At 48.1% G+C, this 10,889-nt stretch overlaps 2 protein-coding genes across 16 annotated transcripts in view; one reads left to right on the top strand and one right to left on the bottom strand.

Annotated features, from left to right (window-relative positions):
* The window catches only part of PCBD1 (pterin-4 alpha-carbinolamine dehydratase 1), a 34,449-nt gene extending 26,680 nt beyond the window's left edge, over positions 1-7,769 (top strand). The window contains exon 5 of one of the 2 annotated variants that reach the window (XM_021071953.2): positions 6,818-7,769. The gene's annotated coding sequence lies outside the window, so the exon portion shown is untranslated. Of the gene's footprint in view, positions 1-5; positions 216-6,817 lie in introns of those variants that run through there. The other variant, XM_021071954.2, reaches the window with a different exon arrangement.
* Positions 219-10,889, bottom strand: part of SGPL1 (sphingosine-1-phosphate lyase 1) — an 83,431-nt gene continuing 72,760 nt past the window's right edge. For all 14 annotated transcript variants that reach the window (XM_084997243.1, XM_005657411.4, XM_084997240.1 and 11 more), the window contains 7 exons: positions 9,564-9,669; positions 8,263-8,361; positions 7,178-7,327; positions 6,161-6,399; positions 4,401-4,547; positions 3,327-3,447; positions 219-2,770 (listed from right to left, as the gene is read on the bottom strand). In XM_084997243.1, coding sequence (XP_084853369.1) covers positions 2,630-2,770; positions 3,327-3,447; positions 4,401-4,547; positions 6,161-6,399; positions 7,178-7,327; positions 8,263-8,361; positions 9,564-9,669 — 1,003 coding nt within the window. In that variant the 3' untranslated portion in view covers positions 219-2,629. The remainder of the gene's footprint in view (positions 2,771-3,326; positions 3,448-4,400; positions 4,548-6,160; positions 6,400-7,177; positions 7,328-8,262; positions 8,362-9,563; positions 9,670-10,889) is intronic.

Genomic DNA, 10,889 nt, shown 5'->3' with positions numbered 1-10,889 from the left:
AACAGGTGTGACCACCATCCTGGTGGAGCTACCGAGGGAAGCGCTTGGAACTGAGGAATTGCTGCTCACCTACGTCTAGTCAGCAGTCACACACAACCATTTTCACCACAAGGGGGCGCAGGCGCTCTCACCAGCAGTGGGTTTGGAGCTGCCACCACCCCAGCAGGTCTCTCCCCTGTACACCAAAATAAACAAATGAATGCAATCATCCACAATGATTAAGATTTAGGATATTTAATTACTTGTTTCTTAAGAGATTATTGCTGCAGTTAGGAAGGGAGCACTGAGATGGGAAAGGAGGAGGTTAGACAGAAAAGACTGAAAAGAGCCAAGTACCATTTTCCAAGTACAAAACTGGTCATCTTAAAAGTGACATGGCAGTATATTCACACAACTACTTACATCTAATGCAGAAACATGACAGTACAGTTTTTGCAGAGGCCAATGTGACATCTGCTAGCAACATGATACCATTAAGACATTCCACCCATCTCTGCCAGACTAGGTATTACTAATAGGCACAGAAACATACAGAATAGAAAGCCCACACATGTTGAGTCAAACTAATGCTCACAATCATAAATTAAAGTGGCAACAGCAGGTCCCTTTGAAAAACACCATTGCCCCCCCAACCCCAGCAGCAATGTCACAGCACGGAGGGAGGTCCTGGAAGCAACAGCACATGTGGCAAGGCACGTGCTTCTCCATTTTAGCAGCTGACAAACCACAATGGTGCCTGCTGGGCAGTTCTTGGTCCCTGGACTTCCTCCAGCATGACACATACACACTGGAGACTCAGGGACAGTTCACACACAGCTCTGACCACAGCTCCTCGCTCAGGAGGCACACAGCAGTTCAGCAACCAAGGGGAGCATGACTCCCATGAATCTCAGCCTCTGCCTCCTCACTCACACCAACCGCCATTGGAACCCACAACAGACAGAATGAAACACACCACACCAGCCCTGCCACGGCAAGGCCAGCTGCTCAGTTATTGTGGAGGAAGTACAGTGCTAAAGAACATGTCAGACAAACACGCCAAGGAGCTTGGGGGAGGAGGGGGTGGCCTGGGCATCTTGGTTGTCCCGGCCAGCATTCCCAGTCAAGGAGGCGAGTGGATACCAGCCTGAAGAGGCAGAATATTCAGGAGTCCCTGAGACAGGTGGTGGAACAGTGGGAAGCTTCTCCTGACTTAGCCCTACCCAGATCAAAACCTCAGAGACTGGTCCATTTCCCCTCAGGCCTGAGTCAGGATCAGCCCATCACCACCCTTGGCTGAGGAGGAAGGCACAAGGTATGTTCGTCATGAGAGGACAGTGGCTCGCCCTGGATCAGGGCTCTGTAAGGGGGAAGAGGGTAGGAGGTGGGTGCAGGGTTGGGTCCTGTCCCTGCACCACCCTGAGCAACTAGTCTTAGGAAGGAATCCCAGGCTCTAGGCCACACGTGACATTTGCCATCACTTTCCTATTCTAGAAAGTTTATCTCAGACTAGCAGGGCTGAGGAGCGTCCAGTACCTGAGGCTTAACTGCCAGAGTACCTTTGGGATCTGAATAAAGGGGGAAGAGGCAGGAAGACACACTAATGCAGAAAGAGATTTCCCTGGCCTTGAGGGCCCTCTCATGCCCTCCTCACGGCCACCTCAGGTAAGTCAAGGCAACTTGTGAAGGTGCTTTGAGCTGTTCTTTCAAGCATAGTCTCATGCATCCCCACCACCAACTCTGGTGAGGCACACATTTGAATTTGGGTGCTCGTCCTACTCTGATACTCAGAAAAGTATAGAAAAGGTCTGGTTCCGATTATCACTGGCCCAAGAGAAGGTTCAGGTGTGTTCTGAATACTGCCAGTTCAGAGAGGCAGCACCAGGGCCTGAAGGTCCTAGATTCTCTGGAAACTGCAATCTCTTCCCAGTCCATGGAAATAGGAATGAACCAATGGGAACACAGTTTCAAACAACAATCTTCAGTCAAGTATCAAATGGAAACTGCAGGCAAAGAAGAGGACCAGCGGACCGCTCCAAGCTCTCCTTGGCGGACTGAGCAGATCCACTTGACTGCAAGCACCCTGCCTCACAGAATCAACGGCTCTTCAACCTGCACCCTGGAGAAATAACACGAGCTGCAGTCAAAGGGACTCTGCGACAACCACCACTCTAAGAGGAGAGCCGGAAAAGCCTCCTGCTTAGAGAAAGCCTTACTCCACCCAGGGAGACATTGGTTAGGGAACGCTTCCTGTCTGACCAGCCCATCTGCCCGAGGTAACAAAGCCAACCTGTTCCTACCGCATAAACTGCAGCCCAGGTTCCCTAAGGAGTCGGGCCAGGTCAGAGCTGCCACAATGTGACTAAGTGAAGTTGAGAGAGAGAGAGAGGTTAGAGAAGGGAACAGTTAAAAGAAGTCCCAGGGTCGCATTTAGAACAAGGGCGAAATAATTATGTCACGGAATCCTTTGGGTCTTCACGTTAAAAACCACAAAAGGATGGAAACAAGAGTCCTGAGGATCAAGCTGTCTCATGGTCTGTTTCGCTGTGCTCTAAGGAGCAAGACCAGATGTTGAAACGGCGGGGCCTGTCCCATACCCCGAGAACCTTCCAGAGGCCAGACGCCCCTCGGAGCTACAGAGGGTCCCAGCTCAGCGGGGTTTTGGAGAACCATTCATCTGGCTGCCCTGAGGTACAGCGTCTGTGCTGAAAAGGCTGTCCAAGAAGAAGGAGGACAATTCTGCCACCAGGTTCCTGTCGATGGTAGCCTGGGCCATGCCGTAGATCGCACCCTACAAACCCATCAAAGGACATCATTAGTGACAAGGGGCTCAAAGCCAAGATAAAGCTGTGGTCATGCCTCCTTTACCGGTCCTTGTTGTGCTCCCTGTGCTCCACCCCCCCACACCCCAACTCCATTCCCACCCCAGGTGCTCTTCTAGCAGAAAGACAGCTGGCCTAGGACATCTTTCACAGGGACCTGCCTCTGCCTTTCTGCCCAAAGAACTATCCTGTGGGATTTGGTGTAGAAAATTATAGAGGAAAAAGTCCTCTACTGTGTCCCTGTGTCAAAATTTTCTTCAAATGGACACTGCCCCCATCTGCCTTTGTCTAGCACTTTCAAATTTAGAGCATGCTTATTATATACAGCATAGCTCATTTGAGGCTAAAAACCCTGGGAGGGGTGAGGCAGAGAGCATCAGCTCCAAAGGAAGAGGATGGTGGAAAGGGGGGGCGGGGGCAAATGCAGCAACAGACTTGAGGATACCTGATTCTTTCAAACCCCCACCAACACCTACCCTTCGACAGGAAGGAACCCCCCCCCCTCCCCCGCCCAGGGGTCCCTACCATTCCTGTGGTCTTGGCTTTAGGATTCTTCATGATCTGAGTGACGGATTCCCGGATGTCCTTTAGGAACTGTATGGCCACTCGCTTCCGGGTGTGTACCAGCGTGATGCAGAAATGAATGCTACAGGAGAGGAAAGAGACAAAGTGAGATGAATCTTGGAAAAAGAAAATTCTAAAACCAAGTGGCCCCCAATACAGGAACTTATTGGTTGTGTCTGCATGTTGGGCCAAGTGTAGTCATGCAAGCCGTTCCCAGTCCTGGGCCTCAGGGCTCTCAAACACACAGGCTGGGGAGCGTAGGCTGGCACGAGGGCTCCATGGCCTGAAGCGTGATCAAGAACCGCCCTGGTCAGAGGAATACAGCTGGCTGTTCTGTCCCAACCCCTCCCTGTAGAAACTGCCATTCCTGCAACCATGTGCCAACCAATGGGGTTCTTTTTTCTTAGAAGATAAACCCTCATGGGAACAGAGCTACATGGCTGGGGTCTCGAAGGACTTCAGGGCACAGAAGAAACTCACTCCCCTTGGAGGGAGACTGGGGTACAGAGGGATGGTGAAGGGGGAAAACTGGGTCTAGATGGGACTGACAACAGCGCCGAGAGCATGGGTGGATCAGGGCTGCATGGAGGACACTGAAGAGACCTATTCTATTGGGCAGGAGTGTTTACTTAAAGGCATCACAGAAGATTAGAAAAGCACCATAAAGATGACAGTAGCAGCCCTGAATGATTAGAGGCCCTCTGGAAGGTTCTGAGCTCAGTATTACTCAGGTAATGAGAGCACCTGAGGATGGGAGAGTACAAAGCCCAGAAAGAGTGTGTGTGGTGGGGCGGGGATGAGGGGGATCTCGTGACTGACCGCTGGTCTCAAGAGGCTGCCACCTAATCTGGCCAGTTTAAAGCTAGTCTTGGCTATAAAACTGAACAACTCCAAGTGGCAAGACAGACACTCTGGAGAAACTCCAGTTGCCACTAAAGTGCTGGGCTCTGGCAGGCAGTCTCTGCACTCTAGGTCACCTCATGCTCTTCAAAGGTCCTGGAGCAGAGGAAGGGGAAGAGGTTTCTTCAAGCTCACCTGGGTGGGAACTGCAGTTGGTTCAAGTTCCACCCCTTGGCAGTCATCAGGTTAAATAGTCGGAAGATGTCAAAATCTCGGGAGCCCAGAGCAATGACTGACAACTGAGGATTCCCAAAGACAAAGATGCCTTTGATATTTTCCAGTCTTAAAAGGAACAGAAAGAAAATTTAGCCATATACATTCCTCTGGCCATCATCTCATGTCTCTCTTATAATACAATCTAACCTTTGGGGACTCTAGATTCCTCACCTTCTAAAATAAGGTGGCTAGGAGTTCCCGTTGTGGCACAGTGGTTAACTAATCCGACTAGGAACCATGAGGTTGTGGGTTCGGTCCCTGGCCTCGCTCAGTGGGTTAAGGATCCGGTGTGCTGTGAGCTGTGGTGTAGGTCGCAGGCGCAGCTCGGATCCCGTGTTGCTGTGGCTCTGGTGTAGGCCGGTGGCTACAGCTCCAATTCGACCCCTAGCCTGGGAACCTCCATATGCCACAGAAATGGCCCTAGAAAAGGCAAAAAGACAATGAAAAATAAAATAAGGTGGCTAGACTGGATCAATGGTTCCTAAATATTACAAGTATTTAAAGGCCCAAACCCCACTAGATCCAATGAAATCAGGACCATTGGCTCCTAACCTGTCTTCCTAACTCCCGAATTATGATCTGCCCCCAGGATTGTTGAGGGATAAACAATGTACTTTAAAAAAAAAAAAAAACCAAACCCTGGAGAAATAATCCCTCCGTCTCTCTTTAAAAACTTATCCAGAGTTCCCATCATGCCTCAGCAGAAACGAATCTGACTAGTATCCATGAGGGCACAGGTTCAATCCCTGGCCTCTCGCTCAGTGGGTTAAGGATCTGGCATTGCGCTGTAGGTCACAGACGCAGCTCAGATTCTGCATTGCTATGGTGTAGGCCATCGGCTACAGGTCTGATTCAACCCCCTAGCCTGGGAACCTCCATATGCCGCAGGTGTGCCCCTAAAAAGACAAAAACAAAAAAAAAGACTCATCCACATAATCCCTAAAGTAAGAACTGGCACAGTAGTTCTCAGCAGATGGGCCTAGCAGGACCATCTGTAGGCCTTTTTCAAATGAGCCGGGTCTGCTGGCCACTTTCATTCACCTGGAGATTTTGAACAGGCCCCTCCAAGCCCAGTGACACACAGACAGACAGGCAGGTAACACATGAACAGATACGACAGACAAAGCATGCAGCCTGGTTCTAGCGTTAACCTGGGGTTTCATTCCCTCACCCCCCATTCAGTCTGCCTCCCTCCAGTTCCTTCTCATTCCACTGATTCTCCAAGTATGATTATTAGGCCAGCAGCATCCAGATATCCACTGGGAACTTCCCAGAAATGAAAATCCTCAGATTCCAGTTCTAGACTTACTGAGTCAGAATTCTAAGAGTGAGGCTCAGCAATGTGCATTTTAACAAGCCCCCCAGGTGATTTGAGATTCCACCTCAAGTTTAATAAGCACCACTGTCTGAACCATTAAGCTGTACATCAGTACTTGGTAAGAGCTGCCAGCTGTTAAGACATCCTTGGAGGCAAGATGGCCTACAGATGAAGCCCGGATCTGACCCTCCAAGTCACAGGGCAGTAAGGAAGCTCCTCCCAGGCCAGCACCACACTCCTAAGCTGTATCTCTTGGGACTGCAAACAGCCTGAGGCTATGGCGCTTGGCCAGGCAGATGTCTTGAGCCTACGGGGCAGACAAAGCAAGAGACAAGGCAGAATCCCAATCTTCCGCACATACTCTGCCTTGAGGAAGCGAGTGGTTTTGATGATCTGTTTGGTAGCTTCAACGTAGCCGTTCTCACCGAAGTACATCAAGGCGGCCCAACAGGCTGCACTAATGCCGCCAGGCCGTGAGCCCGCCATGGTGGGGGAAGCGTAGATGCCGCCTTGCCAGTCCGTGGCAACGAAGAACTGATAGTTTCTATACTTCTTGTCGCTGTATAACACCACTGAAGAGCCTTTGGGGGCATAGCCGTACTGGGGGGCGGGGGAGAAGCAGACAGGTGAGTGTACAGCTCCGTGTGGCGGGCCTGCCCCAGAACTCTCAGCATCCCGCAAAGTGTGTCAGCGTCTCTGTGCTCCCACTCACATTGAGATTTCAAACTTACAGTCTGTCAAAGTGGAGAGGAAACTTAAGGGATAGGGTTTACATTCTCTATTTTAGGGATGAAGAATCTAAGGCCCAGGAAAAACAATGTCTTCTTCAGTTAATGGGTTTGCCTTCAGCCCTCTCATCCAGCATGTGTTTCTTCCTTAATTAAAACACTACCCCGGGGTGGTATATCAGGATGGAAGCAAAGATAAATTTCCACTGAAGGCAGGACAGGATGAAAGTCAGGTGACTTGGGGTCAACTAAAATCACAGTCTGATTCCCTTTCCATCTTCTTCACTTAGTATTTCAGTTCTTTTTGAAGAACACCATGGTGCTCAAAATCAAGAAGCTACTTAACCCAGCTTTAAAATAATGTGTGTACTTGACAATGTGCCATCCTAATCCACTCTCACTGAAGCTAAGATGGACTTAACTGCACTTCCTGAACCACACAAGGATGGACACGAAGAAAAGGGGTTGTAGACTTGGCCTCTATCACTATACCCTGTCATATGAATCAGCTGCCCTGGAGAGAGCAAAGAGCCAGGGTTAATTAAATATTTACAGGGCAAGCTAATACTTTGAGCAATGTATTTTGTTGGTAATAGTCAAAATAACCAACTGTCTACTTTGATTAACATGTGGTCCCTTCCCTCGCTCACCTTATGAGTATCAGCTGAAATGCTGGTGACGCCTTTCACGCGGAAATCAAAGGGCTGCTCCAATGGGTATCCGGCTTTCTCCATAAAGACGATGAGGAAGCCTCCCAGACAAGCATCCACATGAAGAGGTATTTTGTATTTGACAGCCAGCTAGTTCCAGAAACCAAAGACCATAAGAGAATATCATTTACAGCCCTGTAACAGAAACCTTGCAAGCCATGAGTGGAAAGTGGGATAGAGCCACAAGGCATGATGTACTATCTTCCATGTTTTAAAAACCTGGCCATTTTTTACTTATTATTATTTTTTTTTACTTTTTTTTATTTTAGGGCCACACTTGCAGCATATGGAAATTCCCAGGCTAGGGGTCGAATTGGAGCTACAGCTGCTGGCCTAGACCACAGACACAGCAACTCAGGATTCAAGCAGAGTCTGCAACCTACACCACGGCTCACGGCAACACCAGATCCCTAACTCACTGAGTGAGGTCAGAGATTGAACCCGAATCCTCATGGATACTAGTCAGATTCGTTTCCTCTGTACCACAACAGGAACTCCTGATATTCTTAATAAAGGTCATCTTCCAAAGGTATTCAGCCTTCAAAATAATTCATTTGAAATGTGGTTTCTATTTTATATTTAAACATGCATGGCTTCAAACTCACGCAAAATCAAAGTAAGAAATGAGCAGCACTCTGATTTGGGCTGGAGAGGGTAGGGGAGGTGGCAGGGGGTGGGGGGGCCATGGGGCAGTACAGTGAACACCACCATTTAGGCATGCGCCTAAATGCAGGTTATTTCCTGATCTGAATCAAAATGCCAGTACCAGTTCAGAATGTCCAGTTTAAGCAAAGCCTTCCACGTTGTGTTATCCCTCCCACGTTGTGTTATCCCTCCCACGTAGCAGAAGCCGATCTCTTTCAGAAGCTCAAACAGAACTGTGCAGCTTACCACAGGGCAGATGAGAGCTAGTCATCACCACTGGGCCAGAATCTAAACCCCAAATCGCTTCTCTTTGCCAAGTACTGCACCTTAGATTATACTATAAAACCTCGATCTGGATGTAGTCTGTTTCTCCCACGCACCTTGGCCACTTCGGGGACAGGATCTATCACACCGTGAGGATACTGGGGGGTAGAGCAGACGAGCATGGCAGTGTTCCTGGAGATGGCTCTCCGCATTGCCTAGGGGGTTAAAGTTAAGAGGAAGGTGAGGGGCCCCATCACAATTACTCTTCCGCTACCGAGATCAGCCTAGGCCACCAGCTTGGAGTGTCAGTTCCATGGGGCCCCCCTGCGTCACCTCTCCAACCTGGAGAAAGACGGCTCCCCACCATGGTGGCTGAATGCAAACACCTGGGTATGAAAACAGTCTGTGCGCACAATACAAAAACAAGAGAATCTCTGTGAGGCTGAAAAAGAACATGGGGCTCAGAGGCAAAATTGCCAAAGGTAAGTCCCGGCCCCACCTATCGGCAGTGAAATCTTGAGAAACTTCTTCATTTCAGCCAGTGCGTTTCTTCATCTGTGAGTAACACTAACAGCTTCTACGACCTCTCTGGGCTGTCATGAGGCTGAAGTGCGATTCTGATGGCACTCTGAAAACTAGAAAGTTCTTCTATATGAGTGCAAGGCATAAACATAATTACTGAAGGAGCTGGAAGATGAGGGACCTGGCGAGAGGTTGGCCAAGGGGTACCAAGTGTCAGGTATGCAAGGTGATGTACAACCATGACTGTACTGAACGATCCTACACTGTACACCTGAAATGTGCTTAGAGAACTAGGGGGTAGCCTTAAGTATTCGAACCATGAAAAAGAGAAAGAAAGAAAATGGTAACTATGTGAGGTGTTGGTTCTGTTAAATAGCTTGACTGTGGTGATTATTTCCCAGTGTTCACATATATCAAGAGGTCAAGCTGTATGCCTTAAATATACCCAGTATTTTACTGGTCAATTCATTAGTTAATACCTCAATTTCAGTTGGAGGTAATGATGCAGTGCTAATAAACTGGATAGTTTACTTATGGAAAAAGTATACTACTATAATGGCAATGGTACTCTTTCAGGATAATCAAAAACCACAGTGGGTCTCAGGGCAAGTTAGTCCAGGCTCAATTTACAAAGAGAAGAGAAAGTGATGGCACTGAGACAAAACCCAGATCGTTAAAGTCTCAAGTTAGTCTCACCTTCCCATCAGGGTTCATGAATCTAGGAAAAGCCAAAAGCTGCAAGGATTCACCACAGCCAGTGGCAGTGTTTGCAATTCTGGCTGCTACAATCAAGGCATTTTTGAGCCTGTCTGTGACAATGGAAAAAGCTAGCAATCAGGTGCACTTCTTGCTTCTTATGGCCCAAGACAGCCAACAGTCCTTCAGAGGAACTCACCCGAATATCCACCTCCATCATTTTGTTCAGTGGAACCCGTATAATCTTCATCCCAAAGTAATTGGCTGCTTTGTCAAATGCAGCATGGGCACTCTGGGGGGCTACGCTAAAGGGCAGGGAAGAAGAAAATAATGAAATTCAAATCAAAACAGGGTTCAAGAGACAACATGGTTAGCAGCTAATCTAAACCACCAGGAGTAAACTTCCGATTATTTACCCTCAAATTTTTAAAAGTGTTTATAGTGTTTTCTTTTTTAGCACAAATAGAGGTCAGCGGATTTTCTAGAGAAACCTTCTCCTTACTCTTTAGAAATCATTTTGGCAGCAGGAAGAACTCCAAGTAATGCCACACTGAGGGATCCTAAGCATAAAGCAAGGCTGACGGGTATAAAGACAAAGGATGGGGACTTTGGGACCACCGTGAGGTTGAGCCTTCTAGCCGCTGCTGACCCAAGGATGGGCACCTCAGTGAAGAGCAAGCTTCCTGACACAACACATGTTCAAGCAGAGAGCATAAGACTGCTTGCTTAGCAGGGATGTTAAAGCAACAGTCAAGCATCAGACCAGGGGGGCCCTCCATCTCGGAAAGACCATGAGCTACGAAAAACCAAAATCCCCATTTTCCCCCACACACTTGGAGGCAGCACTTCAAATAGTATTGAAAAAGGAAACCAAGCCATTTGTTTTCAGACTTCCCTCAATCACTCCACTCTTACAATTAATCTGTTCTCTTGAAGGGAGAAAATTCACTATCACTAAGTACAAAGAGACAAAAATGGAGTTCTCATTGCGGCTCAGTGGATTAAGTTACCCGACAGAGTCTCCATGAGGATGTGGGTTTGATCCCTGGCCTTGATCAGTAGGTTAAGGATCCGGCATTGCTGCAAGCTGCAGCATAGGATCACAGATGTGGTTTGGATCCAGTGTAGCTACGGCTGAGGCGTAGGCCGGCAGCTGCAGGTCTGATTTGACTCTTAGCCTGGCAACTTCCATATGTCACAGGTGCGGCCATAAAAAGACCAAAAAAAAAAAAAAAAAACTTTATGCATGAAGAAAGACGGCACCTGACATTCTCTTAGTCTAAGGATGAACCACAGCAAGAGGTCATGTGCAACAAAGCCCTTAATCACTGACACTTATGGGAAAAACATTAACCCAGAAGATGTAATATGAACACACTTATGAAAAGGAAGGGATCTTGAGAAAAAAAAAAAAAATGCAACCAAATATCAAAATTATGTCCATGGGGTGGCAATATGTATAAATCTCAAAACGATTTCTAAAATTTTTCCTTCCAGAACGCAGTCTTCAGGCTGAAATTTTCTC

The sequence above is a fragment of the Sus scrofa genome, chromosome 14, assembly GCF_054392235.1.
Source record: "Sus scrofa isolate SSC_HxYL_T2T_F1_AM1 chromosome 14, Sscrofa_HxYL_maternal_Yorkshire_Landrace_v2.0, whole genome shotgun sequence".
Taxonomy (NCBI): Eukaryota; Metazoa; Chordata; class Mammalia; order Artiodactyla; family Suidae; genus Sus; species Sus scrofa.
This window is presented reverse-complemented; position numbering and strand designations above follow the sequence as displayed.